The sequence below is a fragment of the Arvicola amphibius genome, chromosome 7 (assembly GCF_903992535.2).
Source record: "Arvicola amphibius chromosome 7, mArvAmp1.2, whole genome shotgun sequence".
Classification (NCBI taxonomy): Eukaryota; Metazoa; Chordata; class Mammalia; order Rodentia; family Cricetidae; genus Arvicola; species Arvicola amphibius.
The window spans coordinates 15,247,198-15,267,853 of NC_052053.1; the positions used below are offsets into that span (position 1 = coordinate 15,247,198).

Below are 20,656 nucleotides of genomic sequence, written 5' to 3' on the forward strand. Positions count from 1 at the left end.
TAAAGTTGATCCAGAAACAGATCCAGGTGGTGGTAGCTCACACCTTTAATACCGGTGTTTGGGAGTCACACGCCTTTAATCCTAACACTAAGGAGGTGGAGACAGAAGCAATGTGGCTGGGTGGAAGGAGGAATATAAAGGGGAGGGGACAAGCACTAGGGTGTGGAGTCTGAGGTTTGTCGGAGACACAGTGCATTCTAGGCAGTCTGAGAGTTTCCCCTTCAGTCTGAGCATTGGTAGAGGTAACAGGTCTCTCTGGTGGCTTTATTGTTCTGCTCTGATCTTCATCTTTAATCCCTATATCAGTCTCTGGGTTTTTATTATTCATGCTACAGTTGTGAGTTGCCATGAAGGTGATGGGGATTGAACCCAGGTCCTCTGGAAGAGCAGCCAGGGCCTTTACCTGGAGCCATTTCTCTAGTCCCCAACTCAACTTGTAAGGAAAGAGTTTTCTCAAGTAAAGTACAGCTATGGTTTCTGTTGGCCCTTGAGTTATCAGCTGTAGGATTTGGGAGATAGTTAATTCACCATATTTTTTTTTCATAGAAAGTGTTTGTATTGGAATAAGTGGTTAAGTGAACAAAGTTCTTCCAGACAGAGGAATGGCCAGTGGTTCTGCTGCCTCAGCTACTCTGGTCAGATCATAGGTTGGGGGATCCACGCCTCAAGCAAACCATTTCCTGAGTCCCATTGTGTCCAGGCAATACATCATATTGTTCTTAATTTAATGATCAGATAAAGAAGGATATTCTGTTTATAATGACATAGGGTAGAATCTTTATCTTTGACCTTATGTTCAATGTGCCGGAACTCCACAATATCCCTGATCCAGACTAAGATAAAGGTGATGTTTATAAATAAAAGAGAATATAAGACTATTTCTATTTACTCGCTTAATTTCTTATTTAGAGCCAATGGTCCTGAACTTTTTATTGTGTATCATTTATTCAAACTTGAACACAAACACAAAAAAATTTTAAATAGACTTCCCTAAATGTTAAAGAAGATACTGTGATTATCTACTCGTGTGTGTGTGTGTGTGTGTGTGTGTGTGTGTGTGTGTGTGATCAGAAAACCTCACTGTTTCTGCTCAGAGGCAGTGAAAACTCATCACCTTGACTTTGGCTCCTCTGCATCTGTCCTATTTCCCCCTATTTCCCCTTCCCACCCACTCTCACACATCAGAGGGGACTTTGAAGAGGTCCCATGGGACACACTATGAGAAGTACAGAAGCCCAATCTCTTACTTAGAGTTAAGACTCAAAGAGCTAAAGATGACCTCATTAGACTATGGATAGACTTGTGATTAGAAATGTCAGGTAATTAAATCAGCTAGACGATCCATTGGAACCAAATGTCTGCATCTAGCTAATCAATATAATCAAACTAAACTTACTCAGAGAGCCGACATGCCGGTTCAAGAGGCATTGATGGCTTCCTAATATTATCAAAACGCAAAAAAGGATTCGTTCTGGTGAAAGACATGTGGAAAGTAAATATGAATTGTCTTTTCCTACCCATTGAGCTTTCATAGATCCCAGCCCTACAACATCTGCATCCCAGGGAAGAACTCAATGCTAATTTTATATCGCCACCTGAATTTATTTGTACATGCTCTTTCTCCCTTGGACCATTAGTTCACAAGATAACATATTATGTTTTTAAAATTCCCTTTACAAATAATTAGTCTGCTTGTAGCCAGGATATTTAGGACATTTCTGAGACTTAAAAAATAAAAATCTTTTCACTTTTGCACACAAAGGCATGTCCTATCCAGTGCTAGGAAAATGTCTCTGATGGACACTTGAGAGCAAATTCTGTCGTTTAAATGCTGCTATTACAAAGCAAACAAGCAAATAGCCCACCAAACAGCAAAGCAAAGCATAGTCGTCTAGGCCAGCAGCGTGTGGCATGACTAGGCCGTTGAACTGTAAACGCTGATAAAACGCTGCTGTTGAACTTGGCCCAAGTTGCTCTTTCTGACTTTACACAGTTCGAATGCTTCAAAAGACTAAATTTAATTGTTCTAGGAAAAACTGTTATTACCCTGGATGCTCACACGGGCTTTTTTAAAGGCACATGATGGTGTGATGGTTAGGAGTTAAAGAAGCTGTGAGGCCTGACTTGAATTTAGCTGCATAAGTTTCTTGGTGCCCTTTCTGTGCCAGGCCGGTGCAAAGGATGTCATGTGAGTTCTCTCTCACTGGTGGTGACTTTTTCAAAACGCTGCCCCTCAAATTAAGGCATTACCTGTATTTATTAGAGATCTGTTTGGTATTTGAAGCTTTGTGGTAGGATTTCTTAAACTGTAAGAAACAGTACTAAGGAAGCAGTACAATCTACCATCTCCTTGTCTTTTACAGTTGCTAAGACAAAGGCCTAAGAGATGCAGGATGCATGAAGACAGTATGGACTCCACATTATCCATGCCAGACTCCACCTGCCCTTTCCTGTCTCTCAGAGGGGGAGAGGTTCCCATGAGCCATAGACCTCAGTGCCCTTGGAATCCGTGCCAGTCACAGCTGGTGAGCCAGGCTGAGCCAGCAAGCTAAGACACTCAGGATGGCATGTGAACCAGGTTACCAGGATGAGAAGCAGTCTGGTCTTATTTTGGCAGCTGACTTCACAAGTGAATGGGCTGATGCAGGAGCCAGAGGCATGCTCTAACAGGCTCCTACCTGGCTTCTTTGTGAGTACCTAAAATTGCAACCATTTGGTGACAGCTTAAAACCTTCGCTCCATTTGGTCCCTACAGTCTTCTTAAGAGGAAGGGAGAAAGTGGTCATTTTTTTCTTTCCTTTATTTTATATTTTATTTTATACATGATTGAACCATTTCCTCTGGGAAGAACTTGATGCTATCCATTTCCTTGCTCATGGAGTTGAGGAAGATTTCTCGTGGCACAGCCTTATGTGTCAGTGAGACGCTCGCAGGCATCAAGGCTTAGAGCCAACTCTTTTCCTTTCCAAAACCAGAACTTAAAAAAAATAAAACTTAAGAAATAAGCTCTAACATCCTCATGATTATTTAAAAGCCCTACATAGTACCTGTCTCCAGCTTCCTTTAGTGACAATCACTTGATAGCAGACTTGACCTGACTGCTGGAGGTTGAGCCCCCCTTTCCCCGTAGCGGTTCATTCTCTCACAGAGCATGGCCCGAATGAGAGTTTCAAGGTTTTTTGTATCAAACCTGCTTTCAAAGTTCAGTAAAACATATCTCACTTAGAATATTATTTTTTAAATGCAAAAAGGAAAATACCATAGGATTCCAAAGAAATGGAACTACATTGATATATATGTATATTTATAAAAAATATTTTTAAGTTTATGATATTATCAAAGCATCTAAATAAGGCTGAGAATAAGCAATACTCTGACATCTACAATATCACTGTTATATTAAAAAAAACTGTGCTTTTAATTGTTTACACAGTCCTAGATACTGTTAGTAGTATTGGATACTCAAATTGAAGAAAATTCTACATTTCAGTTAGAATCGTATAAGTATAGATCTTCCCCCATTTATTTGTTTATTTGACTTTGCTCTTGACCCACTGAGATTGATACTCAAACCCATTGGTGTGGACCAAGTTAAGAATTACAACTTAAAACCAGGAGGTAGTGGTGCACCCTTTTAATCCCAGCACTCGGGGGGCAGAGGCAGATGCCTGTGATTTCAAGACCAGCCTGGTCTACAGGTTCCGGAGCTTCACAGAGAAACCCTGTCTCAAAAAACCAAAGGGGGAAAAGGAGGTTTAATTGTGCTTTGTACAATTAAAATGGATAGATGTTTTGGTAGGTAGTGGGAGCTTTGGGGTCTCTATAAAAGGCGTTCTTTCCCAAAACATTCCTCTAAAATCTGTGTCCTCATTTTAGCACGTTCCCCACTGTAGAGCATTGTTCCCCCAAGTACAAGCCGAGCTTGTACCAGGAAGTCAACTTGAACGTTTGATAAAGATGGAACAATTGCAAATAAATAAATAAATACTCTGTGGCTTTAGAGAGTTTAGAAGTTCAGGCTGAAGGGATATCCGCCTCCTCTTGATTCCCGGATACCTTTGGTGGCAATGGGCCCATAGACATCGCCTTCAGTCATGGGCAAGGACAAACACCCTCAGGGATGCTCAGAATAGGGTAAGGCATCACTTAGCATCCCAGAAAATAGAGCTTTGAACTGCCACAGAGGTGAGGGGTAGGCTGCCTTGGGGGCTGCTTAAAAGAAAACATTTGTTCCTAGTCCTGACTTGAAGATAAGTTCTGCTACCTACCAAAAAAAAAAATGGTAGACTTTCAATCCCTCTTCCTCCCCTTCCCGCTAAGAAAGATACATGGACCAAGCAATACAGCCCCATCCTCTCCCTACCAACCCCTCCCTCCCTCCACCTAACTAACTCCCTCCCCCCCCCTCCCTCTTTCTTTCTTTCTTTCTTTCTTTCTTTCTTTCTTTCTTTCTTTCTTTCTTTTTTTCCCTTTTAAAAACTTAGTGCTCTTCCCTATCTCTCTCTCCCTTTAATCTATTATGCTATCTTGGCACTGACTTTCCAAATAATGAATAGTACCAGGTTTTTGCATCAATGTATCCCATCCCTCTCCCACCTTACCACTCCCATACCAGGGAAAAACAGTACCAGACATGCATGCTGAGACAGGAGAAATTTAAAATGTCATAGGGAGCAAACTCAGAGAGAGAAGAATGGATTTCTCCAGAAAATTATCTTTAACCACCAATGCAGAGGAGACCGAGGATGGGGTGCCAGTGGGGGCGGGTCACTCAGTATCATCAATCAAGCACAGCATTGGAATGTTTCATCATTAAGCACATTTCTTGTGGTCACTGAGGCTGGTGCTACAATCTACTAGACACTTAGGTGGTTACCTCACCAGTCACGTGATTCTTGAACTCAATTTGCATAATGCCAGCTACGGTTCTATCTCTCTCCCAACCCCGTGCTCTCCTCACCCATTGGTTGACACCCTTTGGTTAAACAAAAGGAAAGCAGGAGGCATCAACCCTCTGCTGGTCTTAAGGCTTCTTTACAGACCTCCTTCACCTCTCCACAGGCTTGTTTTTAGTAAAATATTTGAATGACTACAATGACTACAATTTCTGGCTTCTGAATTCACCAAATTCAGCATCCCAACAGTGCTTACCGGGGTAAGACATTTGAAATTTCTCGATTACTTTGGCTTTGAGATAAATATATCTTCCCTTTATTCCTAGTGCATCTTGTCTCCTAGGTCAAATCTCTGCCACTACTGCTGTGTCATTGGACTTTTGATCAATTTTGTATTTGGGAGAAAACTCTCAGGACTGGAGCAAGCACACTGGTGAACTGTCCACCAGGCTGACAGAGTGGGCATCTGTTCTGTGTCCTGTAGGGCTTAAGATAGCAACTCTTAAATTGTTGGATTAAAAAGTGGGTTGGGGTGAGGGATGGGGAGGCAATTCCTCCTTCCTTGATTTGATCTCTGAGCTAAATTGCACTATAGATAGTCTGTGTGCACTCATATCCAGTCGATACGCGATCTTGGCACTGTTGGTGTGTGCCTTAATGCTACTTCTCAAACAGCCCCGTCTGAATCAGACTCAGATGCAACACTCTCATCCAAACCTTTCCCCATCAATTTGATAATGAGAGACAGCTATGACTGTCACTTTTTCGAGAAGGCTCTATTTTAAACTTAACCGAGGAAAAACTACCGACTTTTTGTACCTTAGCCAAACGTGCCTAGTTTCTGATTGTCTCAAATTTCTCTGCCATTAAACACACATGCACACACACACACACACGCACACCACTGGTCTACTCACCGAGCAATCCGTCAGTGGGTCCCTCATGTCGAAATGCTCTTTGCTTTGTCTTTTAGTTACACTACAGCATTCTGGACGCTGCAATCAATCAGATGGGGTGTGTTCTGGACTTCCGGGATTCAAAGGGCTTAGAGTACGTCAGTCCTTGTCAAACACACCAAGGAGGAAGTTCCAGCCCTGGACTTTCATCCAGTTTGTTTCCTGAAAAAGCAAAGCACAGCTCGGGGTCAAAAGAGCCCCTGGGAGATGGTGAGAACCAGTTCAGCAAACACTCACAGGGCAGGACACTGAGGCCCTGAGGTGTAGTCTTGAGAAGAAGCCCAGAAGCTATGTGGCATTCCCTTGTGATCTGGACGTCCAAAATCATGGTGGGGAGCTCACATTTTTCCAGCTTGCTGGTCCAGTCATGACTTATAGTTTCTGTGTTTTATGCTGCTTTGGGAACTATACATGCTAGACAGGAGAAAAGTGATAGCCGTAGCTGCCTTTCATTCTCCAGATGATGGGGAAAGATTTGAGTGAGAATATAGCATCCTACTGGGATCCAGACGGGGCTGTATAATGGTTTTGTCAACTTGACAGGATCTAGAATCATCTAAGAGACTAACCTCTGAGCCTACCTGTCAGCAAGTTTCTAGACTGAGTTAACTTAGGTGAAAAGACCCACCCTAAATGTGGGCAGCATCCTCCGATGAGCTGGGTCCTAGCCTTGAATAAAAATGAGTGAGTGGAACACTAGCATTATCTCTCTGCAACCTGACTGCAGATGCAATAGGACTAACCGCCCTCAAGCTCCCGCCGCCCCACCTTCCCTGCTGTGGTGGACTAGACGGTACTTCAAACAGCAGGGCCCAGATAAACCCTTCCTCCCAGCCTTTGCCAGGAATCTTGCTGCAGCATTGAGAACAGTAACTAATACAGGAGGTTAATTCCCAGTGATGACAAATCTGCCTGGAGCCCTGCCTTTGATATATAAATTAATGACCCAGACCCCCCCCCCCCCACGATGTACCAAACCTCTATTTCTCCTGTTCCAAGAGCTAGTACAAGCCTTATAGAACTGTTAACACTGAAGTGTCCGAAAGAGATTCTTAGGAAGCAAGCCATTCAGGAGCCACCTCTCCAGGCCTAATTGAACCCAGATCCCCATTCTCAGCCCAGCATAACCAAGAGGCTAGGTGTTGGTCCGGACTCCAACTCCCAGCCTGCCAAGAGCTGATCCCTCCCACAGGGTATTTAGGCGGTGCCCAGAGAAGGAACACATGGTTTTGGGTTTGCCTGTGTGCCTTCCCTCTGTCTTCTCCCTGCCATGGTCCCTGCCACCCTGGTCACCTGGAGTCCACCGTCTATTAAACTCAGCCATTTAATTTGGTTTAATCTGGTCTGATTGGATTCCTTTGCGCCGGCAGAGAGGCTCTATTAGAAAATATTCCTAACATTGGTTATCAATTTAAGCCTATGATTGGCCTTATCTTTCATTGCTCAAAAAAATGAGCAGAGCTAGAAATCTCTATCAGTGACTTATTTTATCACGGCTTTTCTACACCTTTTCTAGCTGGCAGTCCCTAGGTTTCTAATTGCCTATGGACTTGTGACGGTCATTTGCAAGGCGTGAGCAGCTTTGCTCTGACTTGTGGGCAGGCAAGTATGGAGCCACATTTGACAGTAGTAGCTCTGTCTGCAAAGTCCCCTCAAACACTTCAGGTCTTCTGGCAGCTCGTCTATGTCTGCCCAGCTGCCACACCTCCATTCATCTGCCTCTTGGGTCCAGGCTCTCTAGAAAGTCCCTATTAACAGTGTAGGAGGGAGACAGTAAAAGAGGAGAGTTTACAGGAGCCAAGAGGTGAAGTCTGAGTCAGGAGACACCCTTCACATACCATCGAAATTCTCTCCATTGGCTTAACCATCATCACTGGGGGTCACAGCCCTGGGCGGCTGTCATCACTGGGGGTCACAGCCCTGGGTGGCTATCAGGAGACTGGAGTTGTGTGGAATATCTCAGAATGATGAAGCTGGTCAGCGTTAAGAAGCTCACATTCCCATTAATGTTTTCTTTAGTGTCAGAGTTTTCATAAACTTGATGAGCCAGAGTTTCAGGTTCTGGGACAGCTTGTTATCACCTCTGTATTCCTACTTCATTTTCCTGATTTTTTTCATTCTTAATTGAAAATAGATTTTTATACAGTATATTCTGATTACAATCTCCCCTCCCTCAACTCCTCTCAGATTCTCTCCACCTCCCCTTTCACCCGTATCCACACCCTTTCTTTCTCTCTCTCAGCAGAAAACAAACAGGCATCTAGAAACATAATCACAAAATAAAATAAAAAAACAAACTGGAATAGGATACAGCATACCAACATAAGACAAAGAACCAAAGAAAAGCAGTTCTTTTGATAGTTAAGACTTGATTTTATTTATATTTTTTCTTTCTTTGTACTCTACAGGTCCTTTGGGTATATATTATGGCTTCAGTTTTGTGTTTTTATGGAATTCCTAAGTGTGTGAATGAGCAGGTCTATGTTTCTTGTGCCTTTTCTTAGCTTTTCCTTCTGTTCCTTTGTTTTGTTCTATTTAATGTGTTAGTTTTTGTTTTATCTTATTAAATTTTATTATTGTACCTTAGAAGCCTGTTTCCTCTTTTTTCGTTTTTCTTTTTCTTTTCTTTTTCTTTTCTTTTCTTTTCTTTTCTTTTCTTTCTTTCTTTCTCTCTCTCTCTTTTTTTTTTCACTTTTTGAGGCATGTTTTCTCTGTATAGCCCTGGCTGTCCTGGAACTCACTCTGTGGACCAGCTGGTCTTAAACTCAGAGATCTGCAGGCCTCTGCCCCTAAGGTGCTGGGATTAAAGGCCTGTGTCACCACTGGGCTCCTATTTGTTTTCTGATGAGAGAGAGTGTGTGAACTGATCCAGGTCAGAGGGGAAGTGGTGGAGGTGGTGAGGAGCTGGGAGGAGTAGAATGATGGAAAACCATAATCAGGACACATTATGTAAGAAAAAAAATGGATTTCATTAAAAGAAAAAAAAAGACTCTCGGTGAATGAACATGGGTTCTAAAGATTGTCTTGCTCTTAAAGTTTATATCAGGAATGCCACCATACCAGAGCTTATTACGGTATCTGTGGGATAGGACATACCTGCTTCCCATCTGTCTTCCAGAAACTGTACACCTCTGGACATCTGCTAAAGAAAACTATCTCTGCCCTGCTCCAGGTCCCTCTCACAGACTCTAGCAAGCTCAGCAGGGTGTCCCGGCTGGATCCAGATTGACAGTTAGGGTTTGTGTGTTCAACTTCTCAAAGGGGTGTGTGAATTTGCAAAGAGGTCAGAGAGGAGAGTCCTGTCAGTAACGCTGCTTAATGACCAAGAAGCCAGGAGTTTCAAATGATACAGAATTGATTCATTGACAAATCCTCCCGTACACTGTCGGTTCCCAGGCTCTCGCTGGGCTCACTCACAAGGAGCAGGGCCTTGATGCATTCCTGCAGTGCCTGGTGCAGCAGCTTTCCTGGGGTGTTGGGCTGGCTGTTCCCTGAGGCTTTATCTTATTAACCAGATGCCCAGGCCTACAGTTCCGGGGTACATCACAAGAGCATAGAGAGTTAGTGGGAGTTCAAGGGCTTCTGATGTGCAGACTCGCAACTGACTACCCAGTCACCTTAGCCATGCCTACCTGAGCAAAGCCACCAAGAAGCCCACCCAGATTCAAAGGCGGTGAACTGAAAGTCCCTTGGCCAAAGGACAGAGACACAGAGGGCGTTGGGAACTGGAACCACCTTGTCATTCAGCCTATCACAATGACTGGTCAATATTTGCTCCTCAGTCACTTGAGAGATAAAGGAAGAAAACACAAGAGGGAATGGCTTCTCTCTATCTTCCGTCCCTTCCTGCACTCAGTGGGGTAAGCTTCCTCCAAAAGCACAGATCATGCATCGGTAGATAAACAAGAGAAACACATTCCCAAGGGGGGCTGCCTGCCGCTTTGGGACAGGACATTCCTCTCGGACTTCACAGACTACTGTGGAGAGTCTGGTGGGGGTGGGGGAGGGATTGGGGGTGGGAGCAGTGGAGGGTAGTGGCACAGCAGGGTTCTCTGGGGTTCCTATCAGCTGATCCTGATCAGCCTTGACAAGGAGGCCAGGTCAACCTGAGTAAGTGTGTTCTGCGCCTTAGGAGGAAGCCATAGACTCTGCCTCCTAGGAATGACTAGGAGACATTGGGAGTTGGTGCACGAACCCTTGAGTCAGCAAGATGGGCAGAGTGCCATATGGCTTTGGAGTAAATGTGAGCATGACTCGTTCGTAGCCCCAGATGATGAGAGCTATACAGATAGCGAGGCATCTCCATGGAGAAGGCTGATCACAGTCTTTTTCTGGAGAATCTAATGTCTTGGCATCATTGTGACCTCTCTGCTCACTTTGGTCTCTGCCTGGATGCCTTTGACCTGGATTCATTTCCTGGCTTCTTCCCAGTTCAGGTCTTCAGTTTGACTCAAGCTTGGTGCTCCTTTCTTCTTTCTCGGCTGTGCTCAGCATCCTTGTCTACAGAAACCAAACCAAAGGACACAAAACGGAAGCTACTGTACAGGACTCTGTCTGTCACACTGTGTGTCTCATTCAAGGGGAGTTGTCTACATTTTGTACATTTATTAAGTACTCAGCTGGGGGGGGTGGGACAGGAGCCCAAATATATGAAGGGTAAAGGCAATTCAAAACTGCCCTGAATTTTCCTTCCTACCTAAAGCATGTAATACATTATGAGCGACCGGAACATTATCAATAGAGCCTTAGTTGAACAACTTATGGTAAGAGAAATTCATGTTTAGAGGGGTTATCCTGTGTCCCAGGACACCCACACAAAGCTGGATGTGTCTGTGTGTGTGTGTAAACCCAGTGCAGTGAGATCTGAGGTAGGAGAAATGGGGAGAGGGGCTTGTCTGTGGTTAGCACAGGGCCAGGCTCAGTGAGAGACTGTGCTAGAGCAGGTCACCTGACCTTTTCCTCTGGCCTCCTCCAGCACTCACAGGCTCACGCCTCCCAAACTGTGCATAATCCACACATGCATGTGCCACACTATGCACACACATACACACACAGACATACAGACATACACAAAGAAAAGAATACTAATTTTTAAGATAATTATAACAATTCTTGGAAGCATATATGTATTATTTTGATCCTTACAGTACATAGGGGAACTGAGGCCTGGGGCAGACAAGTGACTTCCTCAAGGTCACACGGGAAGGGAGACTACTTTCTTTGACTCTGGTGCTTCCGTGTTTTGGTCACCATGTCACACTGCCACAATAGATACTAAGCATCCAAAAGACGAGGGTGTAGTATGACCTACTTAACACAGAAACAAATGGTACGATTCCGTGATTCTGGGTTGATCTTTACATAAGGAAAATTGGTCTAGGTGCATATCCACAGAGAGATTACAGTTTTTCTCTGAAGGTGTTGGATTGAAAGACTCTTAACTCACTAGATCATATACTTCTGTACAATTTAAATATTTGAAATAACTATGTATTGCTCTAGAAACAAAAAAACAGGCAAAAAGGTTTTTTAAGAAGAATGACAATTATGTTAACACTTTTAAAGATTGTTTATTTGTGTGTGTGTGTGTGTGTCTGAGTGTATGCGTGAGTACCATGTGTGAATGGAGGCCAGAAGAGAACCGGAAGGAGAATTATAGGGAGTTGGAAGTTACCTGATGTGTAAGTAGAGACTGTTTGTTTGTTTCCTGGACACTCAGACCCGAATAATCACACCCAACTATACTAATTACAGCACTGTTTGGCTTATTAGCTCAGGCTTTTTATTAACTAACCCTTCCATCTTTTTAAATTAACTCATTTCTATTCATCTGTGTATCACCACGAGGCTGTGGCCTACCAGAGTGGTCACTGAGATCTGAACCTGGGTCCTCTGCAAGAGCAGCAAATGCTCTTAGCCACGGAGCCAGCTCCCCAGCCCCTCATTTCAGCTTTTCATAAGGGAAGAAACTGACCTCGTGGGCCATCGCTTCATGCTTGTAGGATTTTGCAGCTGCTGTTCCTTCTGCCTAGAGACCTCTCTTTATTTGAGTTGGCCTGGTTGACTTTTACTTATAGAGTCCAGTGGGTGTGACTTTTCTCAGACAGTACTTTGTGGTCCTGGTATCTGATGCACATGCCTTCTTTGATTTATTTATCCTGCTGCATTGGATTATGGGTTTGTCTCCCTGGCATGCTGCAAATGAGGTCTTTATATTCAAGTACCTGGAGCAAGTAAACACTTAGAAATAATCACTCATATTCGACTGAATTCAGTGCTGGGAAAGTGACCACCATAGCTGGTTCCTCTTTACTGACAAGGCATGGGATGGCACTTGTGAGTAGGGTTGTATCCTTAGCTATCAGGAAACTGAGGCGTTCAAAACCCTGAAAGGAAAGATAAGTGTGACCTTCTAGTCAGGAAGTCTAAAACAAGAAATGGCTAAACATACTTGGGAGATTCTGACACAGATTAAAATTGGCCTGGACAACTGGACAAGCAGGAAACTGAGAAGCGCTCCACTGACTAGAGTCCCCAGGGGTCACTTAGAGAACTTTCTTGGAGAGTTTTGTTTTTCTTTTCTTTCTTTCTTTCTTTCTTTCTTTCTTTCTTTCTTTCTTTCTTTCTTTCCTTCTTTTTTCTTTCTTTCCCTCCCTCCCTCCCTTCCTTCCTTCCTTCCTTCCTTCCTTCCTTCCTTCCTTCCTTCCTTCCTTCCTCTTTCTTTCTTTCTTTCTTTCTTTCTTTCTTTCTTTCTTTATTTTTTTGACTTCAAAAGTTATAAACAAGAAGGGAAAGGACCAAGCATGAAGCAAGGAAAAGCCTAATGTTGGAAAGACGTTTGGGAAGACTGGGGGGTCTAAGATGAGCTGCATCCTGGAAACCTTGCCAAGAACAATTAGAATGTCTACTATATTCATAGCAGGACAAATGTACAGGATGACAACGAGCCTTCATCCAGGCTGCTGGCCTGTGGTCACTGATGGGTGAATGAGTGGGCAGGAGCAGCTGGCCACGCTGCCAGGACTCAGTGGTTGGACTGGGCAGGCCAACTGGCTTTGAGTGGAACAACACTCCCCAAAGTGCTTTCCAGGAGAATTTGGGGAAGCATGGTAGCATGCCTTGACATCTTCCCAAGACCACATAGCCCTTCTAAATTCTGGCCGACACCAGTCCTTGGCCTGGTTGAGTTACCAGAGGAGCAGGACATTCTCTGCAGCCATTAGGCACGTGTGAGAATCATGAACAGTGTGTGCTGAGCGTGACATCACTTCCCCGCATCATCCTTATAGAGCAGTGTAGAAGCAATCTTATTCTGATTAAATTACCTTTTATTTTTAGCCTCTGCATGAGGAAGTGATTAGTCTACTTATTTTCCACATCTCTCCAAAAACTGAAAAGCATTTCTGAAGCCTTGTCCAAATGCATACATTATAAAACAAATACAAATTAAAAACAAAACAGAATGAATATTTGCCCAACACGTACAAGCTTGTGAGAGAAAAACAATAATAATAACAAAAAGGAAAAACCTTCCGTGCAATGAGGAAGCACAAATGAGGACTTTAGGACATAGTAAAAGCCTTGGGTTTACATTGTATGGTTGTTGTGAAGTCAGCCTTGTTTATAACACAGAAGGCAACTGATTGTTTCTTTGTTCTGTTTCCACTGTCTGATAGCTAATACTGGTTGTCAACTTTATACATCTAGAAGAAGGAAACCTCAATTGAAGAATTGCCTCCATCACAAATTGGCCTTTGGGCATGTCTGTGTGACATTGCATTGAACAACATTTGATGGCAGAGGGCTTAGCCCCCTCTGAGTGGTGCCATCCCTGGTTGGGCAGGTGGTCCTGTGTTGACTGAGGTTTCTGTCCTGCCTGGTCTCTCCTCCCACCAAGTCCCACAGCCATTTTGCCCCAAAGAAAATCACACAGAGGTCTACATAAGTTATAAAATGATTGGCCCATTAGCTCAGGCTTCTTTTTAACTCATAACTTATATTAGCCCATTATTCTAGTATATGTTAGACACATGGCTCGGTACCTTTTTCAGTAGGGCAGGTCATATCTTCCTTCTTTGGTATCTGGACAGGACTGGGGAGGAATGGGCTTCCTCATTCTCAGAATTCTCCTGTTCTCATTGCCCCACCTCAACTTCCTGTCTGGTTGTCCTGCCTATACTTCCTGCCTGGCTACTGGCCAATCAGCATTTATTTAAAACATAATTGACAGAATTCTCCCACACCAGTTGTGGGTTGTCTAAGAAAGATGGCTGTGCACAAGCAGGAGAAACAAACTAGGAAGTAGCATTCCTCCATGGTTACTGCTTCAAGCTCCTGCTTCAAGTTCTGGCTGCGGCTTCCCTACATGATGTACTGTAAAGTGTAGGCTGATATAACCATTTCCATTTCCATTCCCAAACTGCTTTGGATCAGTGTTTTAATCACATCAATGGGAAGAAAACTAGAACACACCGTGAATTTAAAAATTGTACAAGCTAAGTTTTCTGTCTCTAACCACTTCATAAGAAATCACCTTCTCTTCAACTCTACCTTCTTTCTCCCAGCATTCAGTTTAGTTTTCTCCTCTAGCTCTATTCTGCTAAGCCACTGGCCAAAACAGCTTTATTCATTAACCAATAAAAGCAACACAGAAGGACTTCTCACAGTCCTTAATTTGCTTCTCAGCAGCATTTTGAAGGTCTATGCCTCAATGGTATGGGTTTGCTCATTCACGCATTCCTGGACCTCAAAGCCCCATTTGTTCATCTCAGTCCTTATGAAGGAGACAGAGATGCTGGTACTATAACTCCCCATTTCAAAGAACACAGTCTAAAGGGAGGGGCATATTAATTTGCAATAGATACTAGGAGAGATCTTTCCGGGAATGTGCTGCAACTTCCAGAGACTGACCCTGCATGGCATGGCTGAGTGAAGGAAGAGGAGAAAGACAAAATGCTGGGAGGAGACAATGGGCCTGCAGGTACTTGGAAAGCACATGCTAATAGTGTTTGCATAGCAGAACATGTTTTGTTATCTCTTGAAAACTACAAATCTATTGAGAATGCCTTGGGTACACAGTTTTCTTTTTCTTTTCTTTTTTAAAAATAGTTTCTTTATTGACTCTTTGGGAGTTTCACATCATGCACCCCAATTCCATTCATCTTCTGGTTCCCCCATCCTCCCCTCATCCCTGCCATGAGGAAACACATCAAAGCAAGCAAACAACCACAGAAACAAAAAAACACAACAACAGAAAGATCTCTTTGCTTCTTCTCTCCTGCTTCTCTAACACCTCTTTGTTCGTCCTGGTGGCAAAAGAGGCTTCAGTGTGCTTGCTGTATAGCATACCTCTTTTCCCCATTAGTTTTACTTGCAAATGTCTATTGCAGGGAGTCACTGGTATGGTTCAAGGCCTCTGGTTTCTGCCAGTCCTTCCACCAGAGCCAGGGTGCCTACTGGGCCCACGCTGCTGCCAAGAGCCACGTCTGGGTCCGTGGCCCAGCTACAGCTGGGGTCTGTGTGGACGTCTGTGGCCTGTGTCACCTCAGGAGGACCAAGGAACCATGAGAGATGAAATTAGAGAGCCATGCTGATCTGACCATGCCTTTACTGGCCCTGGGAAAGCTGACTTTGCTTGTCCCTGGGCACTACAGCAAAAAAGCTGGCCCCTGCACGCTGGAGAGATGATCCCCGCCTCTCACCACAGACCAGGGGGAGCCAACCCTGAGGACATACATGTAGGGGAGCTGACTTTACCTCCTGCCTGAGGAAGGTGGCCCCAGGGGCCCTGTCTGAGCAGCTTCGCTACTATCTGGGCCCACAGCCAGGCCTTGGGTTGACCCACCCTCTCATCTAGCCCATCTAAGGCCTGCTGGAGCTGGTAAAGGGACTGGCCCTGTGGAACGATACCCACAAGAACTCCAAGACTCGTGGTAGCCACAGGGTACACAGTTTTCAAGGGGCCTTGGAGACGTGGGTTGCATGCCCTTGTTCCATGCCGCAGGCTGCTGCCATCGGACCAGAAACACGTAACCAGCTCACGGCGCATGGAAACCTCTGAACCGTGAACCAAAGAAAACACCTTCAAAACAGCAGCTGCAAACCAACAAAAACCCACAAACCAAAACGACCACATTCTCACATTACAATATAGAAATTGCTGCCTCCAAATATCTGTAAACATCACTTAAAACATTAATAGAATTAAATTTACATATTGATTCAGATAATCATGACATGACAGGCAAATTGCAAGTACAGTACAGTTATGGGTTCTTTTTTTCTGGAATAAATTGCTAATCAAATGTTTGGAATGCTCTGTTATTTTAGTATGTATTTCCTGTGAGTAAAGTTGCTCCCGGAGGCAACCACAAATAGCCATCTCAAATGGAAAATTAAAACTGATACATTACCACCCTCCGTTTTTCTTCCTTTTTTTTTTTTTTTTTTTTTTGTACTAATGTTCTCCATAGCAACAGAGGCCTGTTTGGTACCAAGCCTTGCATTCAGCAGTCCTGTTCCTGTCATCTCTTTCTTTCTGGTAGATTTCTCCAGTTTCTGTGGCTTTTGTTCCTTTGACTGATTTGAAGATTACCAGCTGGGGGTGTCACTGTGTGTAGCTCAGGGGAAGCATGCTTGCCTAGCATGTGCGAGGCCTCAGTTTGATACTAAACACATACACACATACACATACTCGCAAACGTGGGAGCACACACATGCACATACATACATATGCATTGTACACACACACACGCACACACACACACACACACACACAGGGTGATGGGGAGGGGCAAGGATTACTAGTTAATTACTTCATAAAACGTCTTTCAAACTGGGTGTATCTGACGGTCACTCCTGGTTAGGAGATGGCTCTGCATGCTTGCCAGGAACATCACAGAAGCAGAGCTTTGGGACGCAGCGCTATGCTGACTTTGCAGCCGTTCGAATGACTCGGTGTTATGGTGCTGATGCTGTTTACTGGATCTGAACGGTGCCAGTCTGGCTTCTTAACTCTTAAGTCACTGCTTTCATCTTTGCAGTTAGTGAATATTTTGGTGAGATGGACCTTGAAATTAGGCAAATAGCTTGCTTTTCATCGAATTTTCAGTCAGCTTACTAATTTATATGATTTACAGCAATACTTTTCTATTTCAGTCAGTGCATCATTAATCTATTTTGTTTCACAAAACAATTCTCGGTTTTGCAGGGGAGAGCCCCCTTCAGGTTGGTTCCGCGTGCTAATAGCACCCTAGCCTTTTCTCAGTACCTGTTGGGTTTTTGACTCACAGGTTATTACAAACCCAGCCAGCACTGTCATAGCCCAGACTGACTCAGCTCCATCTTCGGGACTAAATATTAGGGCACAAGGAAGGACGTGATGCAGGAAATGAACACGGGTTATGGTGAATGAGAGCAACTCGCTGTCCTAGTCCTAATTCTGCATGAATTTTTTATTTGGGGAGCTTGGGTAAGCGTGTAAGAATGCATGTGATGTTCAAAGTGTAAAACCCAAGGTGAAGCACCACAGCTGCAGAATGGGTAGTCTTTTTTTTTTAATTGTTCATTTCATGTGTGAATGTTTTGCCTGCTCATGTGTGTCTGCACTATGTGCTTGGTGCATGCAGAGTACATCAGATGCCCTGGAACTGGGGTTATAGATGCCGTGAGCCTTGACGTGGATGCAGGGAATCCAAACTGGGACCTCTGCAAGAGGAGCAAGTGCTCATAACGGCTGAGCCATCTCTCCAGCCTTGCAGGATGCCTGCTCTAACTGCATAGATGTTTGTGAAAATGTACAGACTATGGGTCTGCTTAATTTTGGGGTGTGATGTTTATTTCATTTGCAAGTTTATTTTAAAATAATAAAGTTGAGAGTAATGATGATGGTGATGGAATGTTGATTGTTTTTGGTGGAAAATAGATTTGAGAAGTTGAATAGCTATGTTGCTGAGTAGTAGGTTTATTCAGGAGGAGCTACTGAAGACTCAATGATTCCAGGGACTAAGATACACACACACACACACACACACACACACACACACACACACACACATACACACACACACACGGTATATATATATGCATACACACATATACACAGAATACAGATAGGTTTATTTTGACATCACATTTATATATTAAAAACCATAAACAGATACCTACACTTTTAATTCAACTTTACTAAGTTCATTTACTTTACCCCTCCCCTACATGTGTAATTTTGTTTCTAGAAGAACCTCACCTCCATTAGCTTTAATACACTTCTGCATTTGATCAATTTTCCTCTATGTAACCAGTCTTCCATTGTCCCCATTCTGACAGCCAAGCTCTGACCCCTGGTTTTAGGCTATGCAGGGACAGCCTCCTTATCTGGCTTGGGCTTTCATACCTTGTGAGTGTCCCCCTCACCTGTGTGGACCACCACTTCAGTTTAGAGCCTGGTTCTCCTTGCATTCATGTCTTACTTGGCCTCCAATACCGTACATTGGGCCACCTTGACCCCATGACTGGGCACAGACAAACAGTGCTCTGTGCTCTGAGGTTTTCAGACTGAATAATTTAGGAAGAAATAGAATTGGGTGGAAGAGAGGAAGAGGAAAGGGAAGGTAATAACCATGGCTAGCATCCTTAAAAGTCTTTCTTTGTGTTGCTAGAGATTGACCCCAGGGCCATGAACATCATGCCAGGCAAATACTGTTCTTCCAGTCCCTTTATCTTCCTTATCAAGGTTTCCTGGCTGCTTTGTACAGCCTCCTGTGTCCTCATATAATGGGACATTTTAGAAGCTTCTGCCCCAGTAGGCAGCACAGAGGTGACTCAGAACTTGGACGGAGTTATATACAATCACTACTCTTTCGGTAGAGCATAAGAGGGCTCTTATCTTTCTATGCTTCATTTTCTTTATTCAGAAAAGTAGAAATAATAACAGCACCTAGTTTCATTCCCATATTATCACCATTTCATGGATATCTATGCAAAAATAGATTGTCATTACCTTTAGTTAAATCTGTAAAAATCAACTCACTTTCTCTCTCCCCTAAGTCACACTTTCAAAGCTCCCAGGTTTGGGAATGCATCTGTCATCGTAAAGCATCCATCCATCCCCTGTGACATAGTGGACGTCATCCACAGGATGAGGGCGATCCTGGAGTACAGAGACGTCTTCGCCTTCAGGAGGCTTACAGTCTGGTGGGGATGTGGCAGATAAAACAGTCACATCTTTCCAAGTTTTTAAGAGGTTGGAGGTGCAGGTAAGAGCCATAGGAAGGAACAGCCAGGAAAAGCCTTCCAGGTGGATCAAAGGGCTGGAGATGTGACTCTGGCTCACTGTGAGACAGTAGGCTTGACTGACTTATAGAAGGAGGCTATGGGGAGGGAAGAGGATTGATGTCCAGGTGAAGGTCAGGTAGCTGTCACCTGAGAGACCAGGAGGATACTGAGGGATTACTCTCTGGATCTCATTCCCTTTGTGGTAAGCCTTTCTCTGTTCATTGGATGCATGCAAACCCCATCCATTCCTCCTGGTTTTCCACTTGAAGTTTTTCCTTATCTCATCCCAAAGCAATCTCTCCCCTGAACTTTTATATCCATTTCTATCTTACACTCTCTGTGCTATAAGAATGATGATATACGTTATATCTATGGAATAACTGCTCTTTAAAAAAGCTATTTACTTTTATCATTTAGTTTGATCTACAAAGTAGAATAGGCATTGTTTCTCTCAGTGTTATCTTGGGCTGCTAAAATAACTACTGTTTGTGCCTCCATCTCCAGATAGATTGAGGACCTCTTCAACACACCATAATATCTCACAGAGACCTGGTGTTCAATGCATGTAGCAACTAATTTTCTAGAGATTTGTTTGTTTTATTTTACAGATATGAGTGAAGCAACCCCCTCAGTACAGAAGAAGGCATTAGATGCCTTGTTTGGAAGCCCGCATGCTGGGGATCCTACCTGGGTCCTCTTCAGGAGTAGCTCTGAACCACGGAGTCATCTTTCCAGCCCCCGCATATGGTTTCTTTCTTTCCAAAACCATGTGACATTGCCTAATACTGTTCTGGCTCCTTCAGGGATGTGTGCTGGCATGCTTAGTCTCTGTAGGCTTCCAGGGGTAAGCTGAGGAAGGAAATGCATATTTTGGAGATTAGAATGATGCCTTAGGTTAAAAAAAAAAACAACAACTGAGTTTAGTCCTCCGTATATGGGATTTCTTTTGCTCTTTACAGTTCAAGTTGTTATTTTAAGTATCTATCTTATTCGCCTATCAATAAAAAGTCAACTACTAGGAAAACAAGATACCTTATATTAGAAATGAACCAACCAAACAGAGAAACATTTCATAAAAATGTATCCAACTGTAACAATTTCTTCATGTCTTCTCACCCTCATATCTGGGCATTTCTTGTACACCTTACTTTATTTATTGTAGCATCTGGCTCTACTTGACACCCCCCCCCCCCCACGTATTCTTCAGTTGTCTTTGTACACATTTTTTTTTTTTTAAAAAAAAAAAAACCAAAATCTGTTCCAGTTCTCTACTCACCCAGGCAGGCCAGAGGACCCCCCCCCCCCCCATAATCCACTCGAGAACTGAATTTGTCACAACTCGCCACCAGATTCTCTGCTTTGCGGAGTCACTGGTACTTCTGTGGGTGCTTGTAAACAAACCTAAGACGCAGGAGACCTGAGTTGTAATCCCAGCTTCGCTGCTTGATTTGCTGCGTGGCTTGGCTAACTCATTTCACCCTTCACAGACCTTGGATACCCAACCCCGCTCCCCGGCAGCTACGATCCAGAACT

At 43.7% G+C, this 20,656-nt stretch overlaps 1 protein-coding gene across 2 annotated transcripts in view; it reads right to left on the reverse strand.

Moving 5' to 3' along the window:
* The window catches only part of Nostrin (nitric oxide synthase trafficking), a 52,541-nt gene extending 46,596 nt beyond the window's left edge, over window positions 1-5,945 (reverse strand). The window contains exon 1 of one of the 2 annotated variants that reach the window (XM_038336986.1): window positions 5,813-5,945. In XM_038336986.1, the coding sequence (XP_038192914.1) occupies window positions 5,813-5,839 (27 nt within the window). In that variant the 5' untranslated portion in view covers window positions 5,840-5,945. The remainder of the gene's footprint in view (window positions 1-5,812) is intronic. The other variant, XM_038336987.1, reaches the window with a different exon arrangement.
* Between the last annotated feature and the right edge of the window lie 14,711 nt (window positions 5,946-20,656).